At 39.3% G+C, this 25,001-nt stretch overlaps 1 protein-coding gene across 3 annotated transcripts in view; it reads right to left on the reverse strand.

Moving 5' to 3' along the window:
• Positions 1 to 2,837: 2,837 nt before the first annotated feature.
• Positions 2,838 to 25,001, reverse strand: part of pitpnm3 (PITPNM family member 3) — a 658,838-nt gene continuing 636,674 nt past the window's right edge. For all 3 annotated transcript variants that reach the window (XM_043718503.1, XM_043718506.1, XM_043718505.1), the window contains 5 exons: positions 20,785 to 20,933; positions 16,762 to 16,911; positions 14,614 to 14,797; positions 13,111 to 13,239; positions 2,838 to 8,112 (listed from right to left, as the gene is read on the reverse strand). In XM_043718503.1, the coding sequence (XP_043574438.1) occupies positions 7,807 to 8,112; positions 13,111 to 13,239; positions 14,614 to 14,797; positions 16,762 to 16,911; positions 20,785 to 20,933 (918 nt within the window). In that variant the 3' untranslated portion in view covers positions 2,838 to 7,806. The remainder of the gene's footprint in view (positions 8,113 to 13,110; positions 13,240 to 14,613; positions 14,798 to 16,761; positions 16,912 to 20,784; positions 20,934 to 25,001) is intronic.

The following is a 25,001-nucleotide window of genomic DNA, read 5'->3' on the forward strand; positions in this document are numbered from 1 at the left end:
GTTGTGGATTTGTAATTTAGAGCTATAGACAATATTAAACTGCTTAAATATCAATAAGTTAATACCATGGAAACAGACCCTTCAGTCCAACTCACCCATGCTGACCAGATATCCTAAATTCTTGGAAAGTGTCCAATACTTCACTCACCTTAAGCTGCACTTTCCTGCTGCCAGCCTTTAGCTCTGCAAGAGAGGAACTTCTATAGCTTCAATTTCCATTCTGGAAAGGCAAACCCTAGCAGTAGCATGATGCCTTGGGAGCCATGCTCCGAAGGACAGTGAGATCTGGCTGGAAGGAGGTGAAATGAGTAGTAAGCAAGTGACCATTCTGAAAGTCAATGTGAATTAGATTTACTTGAGTCACAGTGAGGAATAATCAAACTCAGAAGTCACATAACACCAGGTTACATTCCTTTAGGTTTATTTGAAATCACAAGCTTTGGGAACATTGTACAGAAGCAGTGCTCCAAAAGCTTGTGATTTCAAATAAACCTGTTGGCCTATAATCTGACGTCGTGTGACTTCTGACCTTGTCCATCCCAGTCCAACACCGGCACCTCCACATCTTGAATAACCAAAGGATGGATTTAAGAAAACTGGGTGCAGGCTATCCACTAGAATATTAAGTCAATTCACTGAAAAAGAAAATCTGTCTATTTTCACGGCCTGCCACTTAAGGACAAATAATTAATTAACGATATTTCACCACTATCCACAGAACTAAAAGTTAGAATTCGGTCAGAAGAGGGACCAAAAGATTGGAAATGTAGATTTTTAGCTGGGTTACCTCAGATGCATGCAAAGCAAAGCATAGGCAACTCCCCCCATAAAAGCCAATGTGCAGGAACCGTACCCAGAGAAAGCCAGGAAATAATTGTGCTGGGAACATCTGCTATTGTTGAGGTGCCCTCTATTATCCTGTCATGGAACTCCCAAGTCTCCAGATTTGATTTATAACATCAATTGTACCAAATGATGTTGATCAAGCTGCTTATTCTATTGCTCTAAAAGCATTAAAAGTGACTAATCTGAATGTTCAAGATTTAACCTTTCAATTTTATGCCACTCATGCTAATTATCCATTTTACTTAGAATAGTGAAAAATAATTTGCATTTTTAATTTCAGGCTTTCTTGTTATTTTGCTGGTCATATTTACTAATTGAATTCCTCTCTTCAGTCTCCCAAAATAGCCCCAGTCCTAACTTGCCAAGGACTAAGAAACCATATTCCATGCTGTTTCTGTACAAAACCACATTATAATTTTAATAAACAAGTGTTCCAAATCATTTAAACAAATAAAACCATTCTCTTAGAAACTGTACTAGCATTGTACAGTTGACTTTTCATCTTGAGTACACGCAATGCAAAACTGTACACATAAAAATCTAGACCACCTGATACACAAAATACAGCATCGGTCTGTCATATCACAAAGGAGCACAAGCAAAACACAGTCTTACAATTTTACACCATGTACTCTATACAAAAATAAATTATTAAATACTCAACACATTGCACTTCGTAACAGCAAGAGATGAGATACTTTGGTCAAGCAGATATGCAACTACATGAAACACTGCAGTCTTTTAATATAGTGAAACAGTAAGACAATTACCTTTAAACATTTGTGAACAATTATACTATTGTGACCAGGTCAAAAACACACAAGTGTAATGACAAATATCTAACATATTTGTTCTTCAGAAAGAAGTGCTTTATAATACTCATTGTATATGTGTAAAAGTCACACATCAGTCGATACAGGAGTTAAATGAGAGTTTTTGGCATCCTCCCCATATAATTATTCCTCCAATTTTGTTCCATTAATCTGCATGGTTGATTGAGCTAAGGATTAATGGCTCCCTCAGTAAGTAAGTGCAGCTCTGACTTATGATGTTATTATCATTTGCAGTTATCTTGTCACAAACTCTCTTTTAGGCTGGCAAATGGTTAGCAGTTCATTGGCTACTTTTGCTGAAGGTTCAGAATACTGATTATTTTCCAAACTCTCATTACCGAAGAATCATTATATAAATTGAAACTTCTAGACAAATAAACAATTGGGATTTGGCAATTGGAGTTGGAAAGGGTGGGGAATAGGGAGATTGGGGTCAATCCACCCAGCCCACCCTGACAGTTTCTGCTTGGTTACATTTGCTTACTCCATAGAGAATCAACTGAGGAATCTTGTCTGCATGCAGTATGTACAGTTGAAGAATGATAACTTGGAAATTCTCTTCCTTTACGATATTTGATAACTTTCTATTAGAGGTTGCAGTTCACTTGGTCAGTATCCTCTTGCCATTGTTCACATTTACAGAAACGATGGTCTTTCTTTACAAATGTACACAAACTAAACAATGATATGGATTTATCATAGGGAATACACAGTAACAGCAGTTCTGTCTGATTCATACGCCAAGTTGAAATGGTTATTGTGCCTTAAGTTACAGAAGAAGCAAAAGGAATGGTGGACATGTTCTGAAACTGTACTTTACCCTAAATTTCCTTCGGCACATGTTCCTTGTATATGAGCAATGCAAGCTGTAATGAAAAATATTGTCACAAATAGAACAGCATTGAGAGTTAGCAAGGTAGAATCATTGAATCCTTGCAATGTGGAAACTGGCCATTCAGCCCATTAAGTCCACACCACCCCTGTGAAGAGCATCCCACTTATACCCACGCCCCCCAGCCTATCCCTTCATCTCTGCATTCCCATGACTACACACCTGTTGGGCACTATGGGGTAATTTAGCATCGCCAATCCATCTAACCTGCACATGTTCGGACTGTGGGAGGAAACCGGAGCATCCAGAAGAAACCCATGTAAACATGGGAGAATGTGCAAATTCCACACAGACGGTACAATCGAACCTGGGTGCCTGGTGCTGTGAGGCAGCAGTGCTAAGGTTGGGACCGAGGCATAGATGGTGTGGTCCAATGAAGGACAAAGGAAGGCAGAATGTGCAAGAAGCTAATTTCGGGAGATAGAACACCATAGTTGGGGATATAGGTCTGCAGGAAAGTAGATGAAGGACCATGGAAAGTGTCAGGATCCAATGTATTGACAGTGGAGCAATGGATATGATTGAAAACAAGCAAGGTAAGTGGGACAGGATGCAGGTGGTAGAATTCATAAACATCATTGTGTATGGACAGTAGAAATCAATAATTTTGGTTTGTCTGGCTACTTTATAATACTAATTTCAGTAGGACCAAAACAGTAGGAATGAATTTGTAATGCAGCAGTTTTAGAATCAATCTTGACACTGGTGTCCTTTTAGAAATAATGTTTTTAAGGGTGTGAAGGGTATGCACGTTTTGAGGCCATAATAATTTCAGCGGGAGTGGAGGTGAGGTTCAGGTGGAGTTAGATACATTGCAGTGGTAGCAGTGAAGGGACTTAATGATAGATGGGATGTTAGGATCTGAAACGTAGTCTGAATCCTCACTCTGAAGGCTGATGAAGCTGGGAAGGTGTGTGTTAGGATTATGACTTTTTGATGAGAGATGATTGGAATGGTTTCAATCTTGCCATTTGAGTAGGAAACATTCCAGCACATCTATTAAGAAAAACCATAGCATAGCACTGGTCCTGGAATTGAAGTAACGTCAGAAGCATATAACTGAAGGCTGATTTTGTATTTATGCACAAGGTCACAACATGGAAAAGAGGGATCAAGGAAGGATGCTCAACTGATCAAAGGCATTAATGCAGCTGTGGGAAGAAAACTCACCACCAGAAATATCCTGACTTTGCTGGGAAATATGGGTCTGTCAGTATCAAGCAGCAATCAACCATTTCAAATTGGCCAGGTACAGATCAAGGAAAGAAAGTTCACCCTTGATACATATCCTATGCAGTTAATGATTTTGGACATCGATTTGGTGCTGTGGATTGAGTAGACTAAAGTATTTGAACAAGAAATTCAAGAGTAGCCCAGTAATAATTATGCATTCAAGAATCTTGAGAAGAGAACGGGACTTTGTAAATCTGGAGAGGATGAAGGGATAAAGGGCGGGCTTTGAGGGAAGTGGGAAGGCCAGGGTTGAAGAGGACTGATGTACAAAGGGATCTAGATCAACAAGCCTCAGGAAATACAATGTTGTTTTTTTTTGTCAGGTATTTACTGAAGTAGGAAGAAAATATTTATCAACAAATAAATGCAGCAGAGACTGAGAAAGAAGCTGCAGTTTGATATGTGACTAAAGCATCAAGGCTAGGACACCAGAAATAGAAAGAGCCCACAGCAACAGATCGCTTGTCCTCAATCGTAACAAAATGGGCATCTCAGATTTGGGGGCAAAGCTGGAAAGAGCAAAACAAAAGGAGATTGAGGAAAAATAGTTGTCTTTTGAGGGATCCAGTATCAACTTTGAAGACAGTTTCAGTGAAGTGGGATGAGATGACTTGAGAGAGGGAAAAAGGCACTTTTGTTTGAGGTGGTTCTGCCAGATCAGTAATGGACAACAATACTGTTCAAACCTTCAACCTCAATATTGATGCTATGAGAATGAGAAAGATTATGATGGGAAGGAGGGACAGCATAGCATAAGTGATTAATGAAGGCAGATACCATATGTTGGCATCAATACTGAACAACTTTGATTGAAAGGAATGAAATCTCGCAGTCAGATTAGTTTCTAACCTTCTTCACCAACATACTTGTCATAAATACACTTATCCAGCATTGTAGGAATTCTCACTGCATAGCCTTTAAGACTGACCAAGTCTTCTCACTGAGGACTCCCTCCATCATTCAGAACTGGCAGTCTAAGGAAAGCATCTGTGAGGCATTGTGTGATATCAGGAGTAAGAAGGTTTGTACAAACAAAATCTGCAATCTCATAACCTATACTGTACTTCTCCACCAGCATCTTGCTAGGAAACTTACTCTGGTCCAACCGGGAGTGCGGAAGAGTGTGGCAGGAGCAGCATCAAACACTTAAAATACAATACACATATTGTGAACACCAGAAGTAGAAGGTCACCAAAAGAATGACACAATTTCACATTTAAAGGCTGGGAATGAAGCCTTCTAATCCACCAGCAGTGCAGAATAGAGCACAGATAACTAACTGAAGTAGGAGGCTATATGAATTTTTAACCATGATGGAGCCCCACAATTTAAACTCAAGGATCAAGACAAAATTCTCTTCAGCTAAAAATGTCACAAGGACAACCTTTTCCCAGGTCTCCAAAATGATAGTTGCCACTGTCTTGCTATTTATGCTCACTTTGCCTGACATTATGAACTGGTTGAGAGAATTGGACATAACGAAGACTAAGTGTGGCCCTAATAGCATCTTATTTGTAATACTGATAGCATCACACCAAATGTTCCTTCCTCAGTCCAACTATTTGAATAGCTTCTACCAATGGCAACTACCCAGTGTTGCAGAAAGTTGTCCAGATAGATCTTGATGGCAGAAAAATGCTAGGGTCGAACTACTGGGGTTGTGATTAATAGATTGATTGATTGTCACATGTATTTGCTACATGTAATTGTTACAAATACAGTGAAAAGTTTTGTATAAGAAGACCATAGGAATGGCATCAAAAGCTATGTACATAAATTCTCTAGGTTTAGCAAAGTTTCAGCATGGGATTGTGAGATCCCCGATAGAACTCTAACTGACTAATTCTAAGCCAATCAATTACAACAGCTATCATCTTCAATAAAGTGATGAAATAAGTCATCAAACAGCACCTACTCATCAATACTCAGTGCAGGGTCCACCAGGATCTTTCAGCTTGACACCTTATCAGAGCCTTCATTCAGAAACAGATGCAAAGGTGGCACGCAAATGGTAGCTTTGAGAAGTTGGGCTTCGATTTCAAAGCAGTGTCTGCCTGGGTGCAACAATAAGGTGCTGGGATTGTCCTTCTAACGATCATTTCCATCACACAGGAAGGTGATCATAATTGTCAAAGCCTTTCACAAGAGCCCCAGGACAGCTGCAGGAGTTCCTCAGGACAGTTTCCATTGCCTAGTCAGCTTCAGCTTCTCCAACAAGCAAATTAACTTTGCTATTAGGTCAGAAATGAGAGTATTTTCTGCTGATTCCAGTGTTCAGCCCTGTTGACAACTCATGCATAATGCCACCTTAGACAACAGCAACATTCAGATTTGGACTAACAAGTGGCTGGTAATATCTGTCCCACATGAGGACCACATAATGACTACATTCAACAACAAAAAGCCCAACCACTTACACTTGATTTTTAATATTTCTTTCATTCATAAGAACCCCAGCCCCACACTATTTACATCATTCTGAATTATTTGAATTTTTAAAAAAATATCTAACTAAGTGCCATTTTGGCTCTGTAAGTTTTGATGAATAACTTGCTCAGGTATTTTCTTTATTTGCAAAATGGTGAATGCTTTTCTCACAAAGATAAAAATACTGAAAGGGAACCAAATAAAAACCTGTCAATTTTGAAAATATAGAACAGGAGTAAAACAAAACACGCAGAAGGGTACTGAGCAGTTAGCATCTTGAATGTGAGTCCTTTTCTTTATCAAGGACATTTCATAAGAAACATTAACTCACCAAAACAACAAGGATTTAGTTTTTTTGGCAAAACAGGCTTAAGAGAATACATTTTTTTTAAAAAATCAAACTTGGCTGCAAAGTGGAAGTTTGCCTCCTGCACAAATAAATACATATCTGACTAAATTATTACAAATTAGCAGGATTAAAGAAAATGATTTAGTTTGATCATGTCCGTAACAAGTTAATCAAAGCAAATCTAGTTCGACAAGAGTGTTTTACATCATCTCCGTCACCTGGTTGGGTAGCTGAGTCCTTTCCGTTGTACAAATAGTGCTGGGGCCCATGCGCTGTATCACCACAGGTTATACAGGGAGACTGGGTTACACATGATTGTTCAGTCAACCTTATGCCTTGTCAAAGTGGCTTGAACCGTTTTTGTTCGACACTTTGATCTTGGAGCTCGGAGAAGCTTTTCCATTTAAGCGAGTGAGTGAAACAAAGTGCTGTGAAGTCCACCTGATCTTAACCAATCCAATTCTTAGCAACAAATCTTAAAGAAAAGACAGTGGTTGCCTGTCTTGCCAACACTTGCGGTTCAAACTGGGCATCTGGCTTCAAGGTTTCTTCTACAGTTCTGAAAAGCAAAGACCCAAAGTGCTTTTGGGAAAAGTGATAAATATTCAGTTCTTGTCCAGAGGTTCTGCCAATATTACATTGTGTTAATCTTTCTCTAAGCTTGATACACAGAACAAGTATAAATGATCCCGGAGTACCTCATTGGCAACAGAGAATTACAGTCATCTTTAACATGCTGGAAGGACTAGTAATTCACCTGTGCTACAGGTGTGACTGAGGTCTGACTCAATAACTACCTAAAGGCCACGATCACTGGTAAAAATATTTAACTGATGTTATGAATGCATGCTCGCAGTGAGGAAACACACCCACCGGGAGTGTACATTGGGAAACTACAGACATGCTCCTCATGATGTCTACCTGCGAATTCCCCAACATACCCTCCTGGAGGGCAAAGTTTCTCCCCCTACATTGGCAACCTTCCAAATCCTTGGGGACCTCGGCTCTTTTAGTTAAATGAAGATTTGCGGTGGTCAACGCCTGGTCATTTGTACAGGTGGAAATGCTGCCCAACCCACTCCTGCCATTGACTGGACAAAAGAAGAAATTCCAGCCCAATATCTTCTGGAACAAGAATGAGGACCATTATGCACAAGCAGCTTTTCTTGGCCCCCCTTCAGACCCTGGACAAAGCCTGGAACTCTCTGTTGCCCATGGTACACTGCTCAAACGCCTGGCTCTGATTTGGAGCCTCCACTCCGGGCCCAGGCTATGCTGTGGGGGTGTCTCTCCTCCTTGTATGATTCTGGTTGGCTCTGGGCTCGCTCGGGTTTGGGGTTGCAGGATGGCGGGTCAGGCTGCTGCACTGACATAGTCCTGCGCAAGTGGTTTCTTTTCCGAAGGAAGTCAGGTTGAGCAGAGAGGCCGAAGCTCCCCTTCCGTAAAATCATTCGCGAGTTGCTCTTCTTTGGGCGGGAGCGATGACTGTACTCGAGCTGGGCCAGGTGAGCAGCATAACCTTCAGAGAGAAACTGCAGGGGAAGAAATGACATTGATTATCAAGCAAAGGGTGTCAAGGAGCCATTCAATGTCCAAATTCTCATTCTGATTTTTACAGTTTTATCAAACGTCTAGGGTCAACACGAACAGAATTAGGCTGTACTGTTGTTTGAGCTCTCTCTGCCATTCGACTGTGGCTTATCCATTTCTCATCTCCATGTTCCCACCTTTGCTCCACACCTTTTGATATCCTCACTTATGAACCATTAACAATCTCTGGTTTCAAAGCTTTATTTCCTCCAGCATTAATAGCCTTTCAAGGAAGAGAATTTCAATTTTGTGTGAGAAAGTGATTCCTGATTTTGCTCCTGAGAGGAGCTCCTGTTGAAACCTAGGTCCCTTTATCCTCTATTCCCCACCAGGAAACTTAAGGTGGAACCTTGTGGAACTGGAAAGAGGCAAGGGCCTCATAACCACCGTTACAGGGAAAGTCAACTTGCTCACCTTTTCATCAGGCACTTGACAGCAGCAAGCATTCCTGTGGGATCAGGACTTTTGCTGGACCCCAGGCCAAAGGTGAGTGATGGTGGCTGGTGGTCACAGGGTGGGGTCAGCAGGAAGGGCATTTTTTTGTGATATCCAGTGTGCCATCTCCTTCTAAATGCCAACACTGCATTCCTTTAAAATAGGCACCCTATATCCCCCAGGAGTCTGAAAACAAGCCAGAACTGGTCTGCTTGACATGCTCTCTGTGTTGACGGCCCCAGTCCACTCTTGGGTTAATACTGGAAGGGCGAAGATGAGGCCCGCAAATGGGCATTAATTGCCCCATTAGGGGTTTCAATTGGTGGCAGGGAATTGAATAACACGGCCATAATCAGGGTGTACACTCACAAATCCTTGGATCATCTGAAACATCTCAACGACATCACTCTTTAATCTTCTGCATTCAAGCCCACTCTATGCAATCTGTCCTAATACAGAGGAACCTCAATTATCTGAAGGACATGGGTGGGGATTACATCGTTTGATTAATCGAATTCTGGATAATTGAATGCCGAATAACATAGTTCAGCCGAGCACTGGGACATTATGATCCTGCTGGATAATCCAATATTTGGATAATCAAATACCAGATAATTGAGGTTCCTCTGTAGTTTAATCCTTTTGGCCTTTAAAAGTTATGAACTGAAAACAAAAAAGTTACTCGAGTCCTAAACTGTGGGCAGCGACATAATCTGGAGGTCTGGACTAGTCTCTTAAAACAATTGTTTGAATATAGTCTTTCGGCCTTTTGCACCTTTTTCTCTGATGGTGCAGTTTTTGTTTTTGCCACTACAGGCTAAAATAACAAAAATAATTAAAAAGCACAGAATTAACTGGAGGACTCTTCCAAATCATTTTAAAGAGATGAAGACAAGTGAGGATAAAAAGAAGCCAAACAATGTTTAAACCTAAGGATCGTATTGTCGAATACAAAGCCTGGTGCAATACTGAGTTTCCACCACAAGATGTAGCTCACGATCAGAGAAGAAATGTGCTACAAACTACTTATAGCATACAGTACTAAGGCTGGATTTTAATATTTCTGACCATGTCAGATCAGAAGCAGTGGGATTTAAAAATGGCAGACAGCAACAATAACAAAAATGAAGCAACTGCTAGGTTTCTGTATTATTTTTGCCTGAATGTGTTGGTCCACTTACAGGAGGTAAATATCAATGGGTCCAGGGTGTCACTCTACATCCATCTCTGACAGTCCAAAATTTACTGTGCTGCAGGCTTGGGTAACAGCGGCACTCACAACCTGCTCAGTTGCACTGTAAGCTTAGGCACACCCTAGACATTGCACCTCTGCTATTTTCACGGATCCGGGCTCACTTTTATCGTGACTGATGGTCCACAGCTCCTCAAGCAAGTCTTGAACCATTGTATGCACTCAAGAGCCTTTTGAGTTAGAGAGTCATAGAAATTTTCAGAACGGAAACAGACCCTTCAGTCAAACCTGTCCACACCAACCAGATATCTTAACCTAATCTAGTCCCATTTGCCAACATTTGGCCCATATCCCTCAAAACCCTTCCTATTCATATAGCCATCCAGATGTCTTTTAAATGCATTTGTACCAGCATCCACCACTTCCTCTGGCAGCTTATTCCATACATGTATCACCCTTTGCATGAAAAAGTTGCCCCTTAGGTCGCCTTTAAATCTTTCCCTTTTCACCTTAAACCCATACCCTCCAGTTCTGGACTCACCCACCCTGGGAAAAAGACCTTTTTTATTCACCCTATCCATGCTCCTCATGGTTTTATAAACATTTATAGGGTCACCCCTCAGCCTCCAGTGCTCCAGAAAAAATAGCTTCAGCCTATTCAGCCTCTCCCTGTAGCTCAAATCCTCCAACCCTTGCAACATCCTTGTAAGTCTTTTTTGAACCCTTTCAAGTCTCATAACATGCTTCTTCTAGGAGGGAGGCCAGAATTGAACACACTATACTAAAAGTGCCCTAACCAATGTCCTGTACAACTGCAACATGACCTCCCAACTCTAATACTCAATGCACTGACCAATAAAGGAAAGCTTACCAAATGCCTTCTTCACTATCCTGTCTACCTGAGACTCTACTTTCAAGGAACTATGAACCTGCACTCCAAGGTCTCTTTGTTCAGTAACACTCCCCAGGGCCTTACTATTAAGTGCATAAGTTCTGCTCTGATTTGCCTTCCTAAAATACAGCACCTCACACTTATTGAAATTAAACTCCATCTGCCATTCCTCAGCCCATTGGCCCATCTGATCAAGGTCCCATTGAACTCTGATATAAGCTTCTGCACTGTCCACTGCACCTCCAATTTTGGTGTAATTTGCAAACTTAATAATTATACCTCTTATGTTCACATCCAAATTGTTTATAAAAATGACAAAAAGCAGCAGACCCAGCACCGATCCTTGCGGCACACCACTGATCACAGGCCTCCAGTCTGAAAAACAACCCTCCACCATCACCCTTTGAGCCAGTTCTATATCCAAATGGCTAGTTCTCCCTATATTCCATAAGCTATAACCTTGCTAACCAGTCTACCATGCAGAACTTTGTTGAACGCCTTACTAGATCAAGTCCACCGCTTTGCCCTCATCAATCCTCTTTGTTACTTCTTCAAAAAACTCAATCAGTTCAAAAGATCATATATTTGCCTCCATGCCTGCTTTATTCCTACTCATTTCCCTCTCCCACTCCTCCATGGCCACCCCTACCCTCCATGTAAACTCCTTCTATGCCCATTCACACAATATACAACCTTTATAAAAACAGTGAACCTAATGGTAATATAATGGCATATGTGAATCTGCTTACAAAAACCCATAATTTTCAATAAAAATAATGATTGTTGCTACAACCCCATCAAAGTTCCAGTCAACCAAACATTTAAAGTATCACTATCAGAAATAATATTCACCTGACAGAATTTTATATTGCATACATAAATATTGAACCATTGACAAAAGAGATTGCATTAAAAATAACCTATTATGGCGTATTCAAGGTGTTAATTAGAAAGAGATTTCACTTTTCCCCAGTTGCGTCAATAAAGGAAAATCTTTTATGGGAGACTGGACTCTCAACTAAGCATGCATATTAAAGGTCTGTCCCACCACAGGAACTGGAATATGATAGGGCCTTCAGTGTCGATTTCTCGATGTGACGCACCTTTTTATTTCTATATACCTCAGGTCAGATATTGCAATGTCATTGCATCCTTCAATAGCAGTGAATCCCTCAGCATACACTACTATTAAAGAAGGCCAGGACTTGACATTTAGTTGGGTAAATGAAATTGGACACATGTTTAGCTTTTTTTCGTCCCTATAATGAAAGAGTTAACAGTTAAAATAATTAATTTTATTTTAAAAAGCTGCTTTCTAAAATAGCATATAGAAGACGTTTCCCCCAAAAGGTGAGCTATTCTTTTGACATTATTTGCAGTTCAACATTATGTGTGAGGTATGAACATTATGCTGTTAAACATGAAGAGAATGGTCTTAACCATTAATGGAACTAGTAATTGATGGAATAATTGTTGGCATATAAAGATAACAGGGATTAATTACTTATCCAAAATAAATCTATGGAGCAGCTGTTGGTTTGACAGTGAGGCAAAATCATGGTCAATTTGATAAATGCAACTGATCACGTATTTCAGAGTAAATGTTGGCAGTTTTTTTCTTGTAATTTAGCTAGATTCCCTATTATAATTGAAATAAATGCAGCATAAAATGTTTATGTAAAGTAAAAATTAGGTGACTTGTCGTTAAGTGCCTTTGCTCTCTGATATGATTAATTTTGCTACTGTGTTTTATGCCCTTGTGTAATCTGCATGTGAAAATAATTTTAACCTAAATATAGCATCAGGCAATATAACTGAGCATAGGACCATCCTGAAGTGAGCCTTTCTATTGTTGAAATAGGATTTTTTTAAAATATAAAATACTGAGAACAAAATACATTTATTTGCAGTTGCTCAAGACCACTTTGATTGAAAAGAATGATCCCACCCATTGCTTTCCACAGCAGTGCCGGTTTATACCATCCAAATCTCTAACTTCCAGGTCTGTAACTGCCTCACCATCATTATTGTTTCTCTCCCCAGTGAGTCCCTTTCAAAAGGCTAATAAAATCATAGAGCAGGTTAAAAGTACAGCAATTTCCCCACACACTGTTCTCTTTTTACTGAACATAGAGACAAAGCTCCAAGTGACAGGAAAGGTAAAGGATAGTTACAACTATTGAGCATCTGGCTGTGAAGTGAAGGAAGGCATCATGCAGAAGGAAGAAAGAACATAAATTAAAAAAAAGAATTGGATATGAAAGTAAGAGAAATTGAGGCAAGTGCAAAGAATGCCTAGTTATTGTAGTGAATTTGGACACTTCTTCAGGGGAAATTGACCCTTTTTTTTGTTATATATGATTTAAAAAAAAATTCTCATTTTAATTCTTTACTCTATCATGGAATAAACAGACTGTTCACCTGACACTGGTTCTGATATTTTTTTGATGGTCGTCCAACAATGTAGATTTGAGGTGCTGGCAATCCTAAGACGTTGTAAACTGAAATGTCTTTCATTGAGCCATAGGCAGCAGAGATCTTAATATGAGACTGGAGAGAGACCAAAAATGCAAAGCTGTGCATTAGTGAAAAACAATGGCAAACTGAGAACCAAAGAAGCGCCTCAAAAACAGACGTAAATATTAAAACTTATAAACACCTATTTTCCTTTCAGGGATTTTACAGGTAGAATTTACCAGCACTTTAGAGACATAATGGGATGGAAGAAAGCTGTCATATTGGCATGAGAAAATAGTGGGTGCAATGCCCATTGATTTCCCACTGCCATCCCATTTTGCCAATGATGGGAAAGATGGCACATGGCCTGCCCACCAGAAGCCCAATGGAGCCACTTAAGTGTCCACGTAAGGATTTTGTTTCAGTTCAGCTGGCATTTTACCAGCTGCTGGGGGCTGCTCGTCATGTTGAGAATGAAAGCAATAAAAGCGATGTGGGGGGGAGCTCTTTTTTTGGACACTTCTTAGTCCAACGATGATAGTGTTGTCCGCCCTCAGCCTTTCTGCCCATTCTGTCAGGCCCAGACTACCAGCTGTGTGCCCTCATCCTCCAGGTAGTCACTGTCAACGGCAGCATTGGTACTGGTCTTCTGATTGGGCTAATGGACCTTGGAGGCTGACCATCCTCCTTAATATGGATGACAGTCTCAGTTGTCATCTCTCAAGCTTGGCAACTTCCATCAAACAGTAGCAGCCGGCCCCGTGCCTGCTGAAGGAGATTCACCACCCTTTTTCAATTCCAACGGTGGGACTCTTCCCTGGTCCTCAAAGCTCCAGCCTTAGATTTTAAGATGTGCCGTTATAAGCAGTTAATTTGAACTAGACCAGAAACAGCAGGTAAAATGAAACTCGCAGGTACTTAGCTTTTTTCAGATAATAGCAAGGTCAGGCCATTCGATAAGATAAAGAGTATTTGATATATTAAGCATTTGAATGTACAGTATAAGATGTGTATAGCGGCTGTACTGTAAATAAACCTATTGTAGACTTAGTACTAGTGTCATCTCTGAAGTACTTTGAGGTAAATCAAACACATCAAATATGTCACAAACCAGCAATTACACAACAGCATCATGAAGTGAAACTATCATTTAGTCTTTGTTTCAAAATACAAATAGCTTTGAGCTCCCTAGGAAGTCAGCAGAGGTTACTCAAACTCATTTCACCAATGGCCCAATCTCTTACTTAGAACCCTCGCACAGACAGGAAAGACTTTCACTCCAGCTATCTCTTTTCAATTGTAAAAGTGTTAATCCATTTCCTTTGTCCACGTTATTTTATAAAAGAAAATACATTTTATCAGCCTGATATTGTGAGGTTATTCAGCAATATCAAAGTCTTATATCCATTACTGTTCTACAATTGCCTTCCTAAGGGTATTCGTACATAACACCTGATCAGAAATTACCTCTTGCACGAGATTGCGTAAGAAGATTGTTTTTTGTCGTAGGGGATCGTGGACCAGGCCTTCAGAGAAGAAGATCATGCCCTGTGGAAAGTTATGCTGACCCAGCCAGGATACCACCCGCTGCTTCTGCATGTCTGGCCGTCCAGTAATATAAATGATGAGATAGCCCAGCTCCTGCCAATGTCTTTAAAAAGAAGAAACTTTCATTGAATGTAACATTCTTGTACTGAGAAAAATGAGTGCATTACAAAGGGGACAGCAATGGAAGAGGTGTTACTGAATTAGATAAGTTTGGGCTGTGTGTTCCAACAACTTCCTGTGGTTTTTCCATTTCCTACATTTGCAGCATCAAAATGTTCCAATTGGATGACTGTATGAGAATAACGTAGCACTGTCTCTAATAAAGAAAGATTTGAATCTTACGCAGTTTCTGTACCTGACATTTACACCCAGCACCAAGTTTAAAACCTAACCCAATGCTTTTCTTTTTGAATGATCAAAGTAAGGGATCTTGGTCCAAAAAAGAGAAAATGCTGGAAAATCTCAGCAAGTCTGGCAGCATCTGTAAGGAGAGAAAAGAGCTGACGTTTTGAGTCTAACTGACCCTAACTGAGCTTTGACAAAGGGTCAGTTAGACTCGAAACGTCAGCTCTTTTCTCTCCTTACAGATGCTGCCAGACTTGCTGAGATCTTCCAGCATTTTCTCTTTTTTGGTTTCAGATTCCAGCATCCACAGTAATTTGCTTATATATAAGGGACCTTAGTGTTTTACAAACCAAAATTTCCTCATTGAATAACTGCAGGAAAATTATTATAGAAAGAGTAACTGGAGCTTTGAAGCAATGGCATTCAATTTGTGTTTGTTTCTATCAGTTTACTTTTAACATTTTGTTCTTTTACATAATTGTAAACGTGTTTTTGTCACTGTAGCCTTCATAAATGTAAACGTGTTTTTGTCACTGTAGCCTTCATAAATGTACTTTTGTCAATTCAGAGGCAGTTCAATGAAAGTGGAGGTTAAGAGTTAATCCTTTATGAAAGTCTGACTGTCACTCTTAACATTCAAGAGTGAAATATCAGAAGGGAAGTGCAATTCCAGATCATAGGAAACAGGACTTACCACAGTGAAACTATTTAAGGAGAAAAAGGAATTATAAAACTCTAGCCTGAAGCAGTTGAATTAGCAGCTGCACTTTCAAATAAGCTAATCAAAACTCAACACACAGAGATCTGAAGAACAAATTTCTGGCATGGACTCCATCTGTCTTCATTGTTGATGCTCCTTAAAGTCATCCTGTAAATCAGTGATTTCTGGGTGTAAAATACATGTGTCTTTCCAACTAGTAAATTGCCTTTAATCAACCTTCTTAGTATAGGAGTATCACTGACAAGGCTAGCCACTATTATCTATCAACTATCACCCTTACGAAGATGGTGGTGAACACAATATCATTACAAAAGGTAATTGAATTTTATATATAATCTGTATATATGGTTATGTTTGTCACATAAAGTAATGGATCGGCAGGGATCAATATTCCTGTTACATTGGCTTCACCTAGTCGACTGATATTACACACAGTCTCAGGATTTACTCCAGCTTTCAGAGGGAGCAGATGAGTCTGTACAAGATTTCTAAGGTGCCAGTAATGAAGCCAGACTAAATACAGTTCTACTTATGGTGATCATGCAATGAATCATCTTGTTATCTGAGAACAATGCCTTTTCTGTAAATACTCTACAGGGTCTCTATATGAATCACAATATAGGCTCAAGATAAAGCAAAGAGAAAGGAAGATTCATGGCAGAGAACTATCTCAATAAACCCTTACCCAGTACCACATACTGGTAGAAGTGACAAATATGACAAAGTATCAGGAGATATGGGTAAATAACATGACATTACACAGAGTTCATTAATAGGTGCCATAGAAATAAGTGTCTAGATCGTGGAACTGTATTAAAATAATAAACATCGATTGAGATTGCAATATACAATGGCAATCACAAACAGAATAGTGTGATAACTGTTCGGATCAGGAATTCTAGCTTGTGAGAAAGAAGCCAGCATTCTTTACATGATTTGTGATAGTCTCAAAATGTGAAATGCACAAATGCAATAAATGTGAAAGCTTGTGCACATAGTACCTGACCACATCCACAGCTCCTGCTCTGACCTTCGGGTCACTGCCCATGATAGAGACACTAGCAGCAAAAGAACCATCGATGCTGAAGACAACACATTCCATCCCCTTTGGCAACACTGTAAGGTAGCTCTCTGCATAAGTCTGGTCACCTCTAGTTAGAAATAAAAATCAAGGGTTAGACATTATCACTTTCGCTTTCTAAAACTTGAATTAAATCAAGTTCAATCAAATTTGGATGTACATAATAAAGGAATTTCATTAATCAGGTTACACTGATTAATCACTGTAAATCAGTATTCCTCAGCATTGATTAGTTCCTCTGGGATTCAGATGCAAAAGTCCCTCATAGAGGAATGTTCAATCATGGCTCAACTGACTAACATTTTATATGCAACATATTTTTGAGACTTATGTAATATTTTTCTAAAATAGTTCTTCCAAATGTTGAAAAATAAACATGACAAAAATGAAAGCTTGTCTAAATACACTAGAACATTATCATATTCCCTTTAATAACAGTTGAGAACTTTATGATTATTGGCACTGCCAATCCAAAGAAGACTACAGTTAACATCAGAAAACATTATCAAAAAAATAATCTGAAGCTGACAAACTTCTACTTCAACTGAACTTTTAACAGTTGTAGAAATGCAATCAAGCAGTGAAATACAAACTTGAATTCAAATGTCCTCCCTACTTGAGAATTAAGGCCACTATAGAAGTGTAGTTCTCCTTATTGTGAAGACAATGTATTAAATGGGAGCTACCTCTGATACAATTAAAAAGCAAGAGACAGACATCACTATTTTACAAAAATTACATGCAAGCAAACTTGCTGGTCTTTATATAATACATAATTATAGCTACAGTTGGGATTTTCTAATGTAATTTCATCAATTACATGCTAAAAGGTCAGTTCAGCAAATACCTCAGCAATTACGTCCCAGGGATTGCTAGTCATTTAAATGAAGTCACAGGATTACTTAGAAGGTTGCTTAAAATGCCCTGTTCCAAAGAATGAATTTATGACCATTATAAAAAAAAAGTCATCTTCACAGAACTGAAAAGTAAACATCTATTTACATCTACCTTAGAAGTAAGTTTGCAAACTATAATATACTATAAACTTCCATCTCACAATCCCAAACAGAAAAGCAAAATCAAACATCAGGTTTTGGGAAAACAGGAGTTGTAGTGGAGTGGGGTTGTAGCTGATTTCTGAGAAATCAGGTGGCGGTATTTGCTTGTCAAGAAAACAAAAAAGTTGTGAAGGAAAACCGAATAAACTTTCAGTAATAGTCAACATAAAAATGCAGATAAGCTAAGGAACTGTGACTGAGAGAGCTAAGAAAGACTGGAAACTAAAGACTGTGTTTAGAAGCAACAAAGGTGACATAAAAATACTGCCAGTGCTTCACTTTTAGTTCAACCAGAGCTGGCCATGCTGAGTACCACAGTGTTTATGAGTAGTGAGATAAAGCTATGCATCAGGACTGATGTGAGCTGAATGCATCCTTCTGCTGATCACTGTATCCCTGGAACTGGAATCAAGTAAAGCCAACATTGGAGGTGACTTAAGGGTCAAATATGCTGTCAGAAAAACAGTTGGACTCTTCCCGAGGAAGACAAAGATGTGAAGGATTTTTGTGGCTGCATGTGATGTCATGTGGGCTAAGAGAACTGTCAGTAAATTACTAAGGTCTATCTGTGTTGCAGCAGCTTTTTAAAAATGTAATGAAATATGGTTCTGTTGAATACACACAAGAAGCTGCCATCATCCAGGACAAAGCAGCCCACTTGATTGGCACTACATCCACAAGCATCCACTCCCTCCACCACCAATGCTCAGTGGCAGCAACATGTACTATCTACAAGATGCACAGCAAAAATTCACCAATGATCTTTGGGCAACACCTTCCAAATCCATGACCACTTCCATCTTGAAGGACAAGGGCAACAATACACCACCACCTTCAAGCTTCCTTTGAAGCCCCTTACCATCTTTACTTGGAAATATATCGCCGTTCCTTCATAGTAAAATTCCTAGAATTCCCTCCCTTATGGCATTGTGGGTCAATCCATAGCTGGTGGACTGCAGTGGTTCAAGAAGGCAGCTCACCACCACCTTCTCAAACTGTTTTTCTTCCAGCAACTAGGGACAGGTAATAAATGCTAGCCAGCCAGCAATGCTCATATCCCACAAATGAATTTTTAAAAATCCACCTGTTAATTCATGTTTTATTTACCTGTTAAAAGTTTGTATTTGGTTTATGTCAAAGCCCATTAAATCATGTTTAAATTATGATGATTATGATTTGATTGGTAAGGTAAAAGTGATTTTTAAAACGTAGAATCTTGTTCCTGTGTGTGTGTGTGTGTGTGTGTACACACACACCTCCCCAGGGCATTTGGGAAGTTCAATTCTCTTTTGTTATTTGTCTTCACAGGGAACATAACACAATTGTCATTAATATGTGAACAAACGCTGCAAGGATCAAGTGACTAATGAAAGGATGTGAATGCACCCTTTCCTGATTTTGTACATGTTGGTGTTCACACACACTAATTGTAGCAGAGCCCGCTAGCGACAGCAAGAATAACCGCAGCAGTTCCTTCTGCTCTTTAATCAAGGACAAGAAAGCAGACAGGATATTTCAAAAGCACTTTACAAATATCACAATTCATTTTTATTATATCTTGAGATGTCTGGATGATTTCAAAACTGATCCCAGTTATATTGTATTGCCTTTGAGATATCTTCAAATGGTTCATTTCCTGCTCCAACAGAAACTCCTTAAATATTTTCATGCACTTTAAAATAACATTCTGCTGCACAGTGTGGGTGCAAGTGCTATCTGGAGTTGGATGAGAACTGATCGGAAAACTCCATTGCAAGCATCACAAAATGAATTCAAAAGACCTTCAATTTCTTTTGAATTGGTTCAAATTTAATTTTAAATATTTCCAATTGTATTTCTGTGTTATTGGCAACTGAATATGAAGTTTTTAAAAAAGAATTTGGCAAATGTATAAAGGTGAACTCAATTTACATTTCACAGCATTCTACATACGGCTGCACACTGTACAGCAAAGAATCAGGCCATTTAGCCGAAATAGTCTGTGTTGATGTTAGTACTGTACACAGATCTACACCCATTCAAAGTTCATCTATAAAGAAAAGGGCTTATGAAGATCAAATTACCATGACTTTAACATTTAACTAATAAAAATTCATATGTATTATTGAATAATATCAGTATATAGATGACAAATTATATATGTTTGCCATGTTGAGCAGTGATAGATCTTTTAACGTCTCCATACAGTACCATCACCCTATTAGACTTTGACTGATCTGTACTACAACCCCACAGTATCTCTATATTCCTCTGAAAATCTATCAATTTCAGGCTTATGGATTTCAATTGCCCCAGTATTCATAGCAGTTTGGGAGAATGTATTTGAATATAGTTCTGTGAAAAGTATTCCTGTCCGCCCCAGCAATTGTTAATTTTGCTAATTTTAAAACCTTGATTCCCAATTCTGGATTTTTTTTCATTAGAGGAATTGGTTTCTGTGTCTACTCTCTTAAATCCCTTTTAAACCCCTCAATTATATCACTGCTAAACTGTCTGAACTCCATGGAAGGCAAATTAAATTCAAGCAACCTTTCTACCTAATTCAAACCTTTAAGCCCCAATATTAATAATGGTGACTTTTGATAAAAGGCCAACATCCCATTGCTAAGGTACAATGCCCAAAATGAATGCAATTCTCTGGATGGCATCTGCTCATCTGATACATCACCTTCACATTTTTGTATTCCAACCTCCTTGAGGTAAGGTCTGTTGGGTTGCTTTGTACCTGTGAACTAAATTTTAATGACTCACACTGGCACAAAGCCAAACAAGATACCTTCATAGCAGCCAGAATGTAACCCAAGTTCATTTCAAACCACAAAAGGTCAACTGTGAAGGGTTTAAAATAACTTGACTCATAAAAGAGCACATGCAATATATAATACCTTACAACCATCTTCACTGGATAAACACCAACACTGAGCTTCTTTCCATCTGGAATGGTGTATAGGATTCTGCCACTGTTACTGGTGATCTCAGTGTCAAAGTACACCCACCTCCCTGAGGGTGGCTGCGTCATAAGGAGAATGTCAACCTGCAACAGCACGGTAAACAGCAGAGTGTAAAAGTGCCACCTTGGGAGTAGAATTCATTCGCTGTTATGAAAGAAATAAAAATGATCAATCTTTGCTGTTTGTATCACTGACATGTCTCCCCAAGGATGGGAGCAGCTTCATATCATGGCTGACAGGAGACATTGAGCATCTTTTGATGGCCACAGTATTGAACAGAGGAAGTCTGAAATAATAAATCCACTATCTAAAATAACACAGCTCCCCTGTGAGACACTGCATCAACATCTATACAGCTTTTTGCCAAGTCTAAAAGTCATTGTCAGGGTTCTCCAATTTAAAAAAGAAATAATTAGAATATCTAAAACTCACTGGCTGCAGCATCAACAGCCCTGAGAAGAATATAACATTGGTTATGTGTAACGACTTCATAAACACACTCTTTTTGATTATATTTTTGATCTTGCTTCATTCACGCTACAGCAATTCTTCATTCAAGGTGGCAGTTCTGAATTACAGACAGCAATATGTTCCTGAGTTCACTCGAGTTGCAAACTAGTCAAGGTTTACTTCATGGTTAATGATGCAGCCTTCCAGTGGGTGCTATAAATAACACTGTTTCCCATTCAGTATCCTCTACTGCACACTCTTCAGAGAATTAAGTCACTCCACTGTCACTGCAGAACAATATATATTAAAAAAAAGTTTAATGTTAAGTTTTAAGAACATCTGAACTAGATTCAACAGTTGGCCATTCAGCCCCTCAAGTCTGCTCTGTCATTTTATAAGATTATGACTGATCTAATTGTTGTTTCAACATTGCCTATCCACCTGACCTTGTGACTCTCTTTTCAATGAAGATCCTTAAAAATATTAAGTGACCCAATCTACTCTCTGGAAATGACAAGTGGACACATTAGCCCACCCTGTCAGGGAAAAACCTCTCCTCCTCTCCGTCTAAATGGAAGACTCATTAGTTTTAACCTGGTCCTCCTAGTTCTACTTTCTACCCAAAATCCTTTCACTTTCCACCCTATCAACTGTCCTCACAATCTTATATGTTTCAATAAGATTACCTCTCAGACTTCTAAAATCCAGTGGACAGTGACTCAACTTGCCCAAACTTTCCTGATAAAATAACCCTTTCATTCCAGAAACCAGTCAAGTGAACTTCCTCTGAACTACTTCCAATACAAGTATATCCTTTATCGAGAGCGTGGTGCTGGAAAAACACAGCAGGTCAAGCAGCATCCGGGGAGCAGGAGCTAATGCCTGAAACATCGATTTTCCTGCTCCTCGAATGCTGCCTGACCTGCTGTGCTTTTCCAGCATCTGATCTCCAGCATCTGCAGTCCTCAATTTCTCCCAATGATATCCTTTATAAAGTTAAAAATCACTCAACATCAGGGTATAGTCCAACAGGTTTATTTGGAAGTATAAGCTTTCGGAGCACTGCTCCTTCATCAGGTGGGAGTGCTGCTCTTTCGTCTGCTACATGAAGGAGCAGCACTCTGAAAGCTAGCACTGTCAAATAAACCTGCTGGCCTATAACCTGGTGTTGTGTGATTTTTAACTTTGTCTACCCCAGTCCAACACTGGCACCTCCACATCATCCTTTATGAAGTAATGGGAACAAAATTGTATTAAGTATTCTAAATATGGTCTAAGCAACACCCTGATAACTGCAGCCAAACTTTCCTACTTGTATATTCTATTCCTCTTGCAATAAATGACATTTTATTTGCCTTCCTAAGCACTTACTATATTTGCCCAGTTATGTTTTGTGATTCATATACCCAATGCCCAGACTCCTCTGTAACTCAGCATCCCGCAATCTCTCTCCATTTAAATAATGCCCTGCTTTTCTATTTTTCCAGCCAAAGTGGAGAAGTTCACATGTTCCTGCATCATACTTCACTTGGTAATTTTTGCTCACTTACTTAACCTATTGATATCCCTTTGCAGACTCCCTATGAGCTTTTCATAACTTGTTTCCTGATTTATCCTGCATTATCAACAGTTTAACAACCATACATTTGACCCCTTCACCCAAGTCATTGATATTGATTGTAAATACCTGTAGTTGAGGCTCCTGGTATTGTATTTTTTAATTTCCTTTTACTTTGAATGACTGTCTAATTTTTACTTCATAGTTAGACATTATATGCAGTATCTGTGATGATAACCTGCCTTTTGTAACACATTCCTCAACAGTAATTGTCACTTAAAGAATTAATTCCCCCCCTCCTATGGATACCCATTATGATGAATGCAACCATTAGCTATTTTGACTGTGTTTATAATGCGACTGCCCACATGTATTCTGTCATAGCTCATTCATCAATGCAGTATTTCAGAACGGTTTGGAGAATCTGAGGAGCCCGATCTATACAATTGAAATCTAGCAGGATACAGGATCAACTGAAAACGCCAGAAATTCAAGACTCACTATTCTAATTAATACTGAAATTGTCTTTGCTTTTATAAAGTCGGGGCCTGCAAATGGATGCTGCTGTGATCTGTTTCTCCGCACAGTTACTCAGTTACCCATGGAGGGTGCGACTTTCAGCTCGCCTGCACAACTATCTGCTCAATGAAAATGCTGAGAAATATCAGCTATTTCACTAGTTTCTGTGGAGACTAAAATGGAGCAGGTTCAATACGGATCCATGGTTTGATAATAATCTTCTGGTAGAGCAGAACTAGATTTCCAGAATAATAACAAGATATTATTTCAGCCTTTAAAACAAAAAGAGCAAGGAAAAATGATTTTTTAAAAGAGCATTAGGTTACACGCAGTCAACTTACAGATTATTACATTTGTTTCTAAATTGGAAACAGTAGCTTTTCATTTTCTCTCACAAAAACTGTGCAAGTTACTGGCAGTTACTATTTCGGCAGTGTTGCGGATGCTTTGGACTGGATATAATTGTAGTATATTCTGAATTGAAGTTGAATACACCAGAGGGTACTCACTTTTAGTACAGACATGTTGCGTGTTTCATGTATTATAGGGATATTGCACAACTTACCACCATTAAAATAAAAGCGTTACTTCCATTTCCCTCAGTACAAAAGTTTGAACTGTGTTATGTATAAGATGAGCAGAAAAGACTGAGTTTGAACATGCACCAATAGACAGTCAAGGTTCAACACAGCAACTGCTTGGGAGGAGGTGGAGTACAAAACCCAGATTACTGAGAGAACAGAAATGTGAAGAAACATTGCTACAGGCCTTTGTTACTGTCGGTGACTATTAACATTCAGATTCATTTTTTTAAAGCATGCCTATTTTATGTTCTAACTCTGTAGTAAGATTGGTCAGCAAATAACAGATTTAGAAAACAATTATTTCAGGAATTTGACGACTTGATTGCTACTACTGCATTTTACATTAGATTTTCATTTCACTCACCTGTAATAAATATACTGTGCATTTATCAGGTAATAGAGTCATAGAGATGTACAGCATGGAAACAGACCCTTCAGTCCATGCCATCCAGATATCCCAACACAATCTAGTCACACCTGCCAGCACCTGGCCCATATCTCTCCAATCCCTTCCTATTCATATACCTATCCAAATGCCTCTTAAATGTTGCAATTGTACCAGCCTCCACCACTTCCTCTGGCAGCTCATTCCATACATATACCACCCTCTGCGTGAAAACGTTGCCCTGTAGGTCTCTTTTATATCTTTCCCCTCTCACCCTAAACCTATGCCCTCTAGTTCACCCAGGGGAAAAGTCTTTGTCTATTTATCCTATCCATGCCCCTCATAACTTTGTAAACCTCTACAAGGTCACCCCTCAACCTCCGACACTCCAGGGTAAACAGCCCCAGCCTGTTCAGCCTCCCCTGTAGCTCAGATCCTCCAACCCTGGCAACATCCTTGTAAATCTTTTCTGAACCCTTTCAAGTTTCACAACATCTTTCCGAAAGGAAGGAGACCAGAATTGCACGCCATATTCCAACACTGGCCTAACCAATGTCCTGTACAGCCGCAACATGACCTCCCAACTCCTGTACTCAATACTCTGACCAATAAAGGAAAGCATACCAAACGCCGCCTTCACTATCCTATCTACCTG

Source organism: Chiloscyllium plagiosum, chromosome 28, assembly GCF_004010195.1.
Source record: "Chiloscyllium plagiosum isolate BGI_BamShark_2017 chromosome 28, ASM401019v2, whole genome shotgun sequence".
Classification (NCBI taxonomy): Eukaryota; Metazoa; Chordata; class Chondrichthyes; order Orectolobiformes; family Hemiscylliidae; genus Chiloscyllium; species Chiloscyllium plagiosum.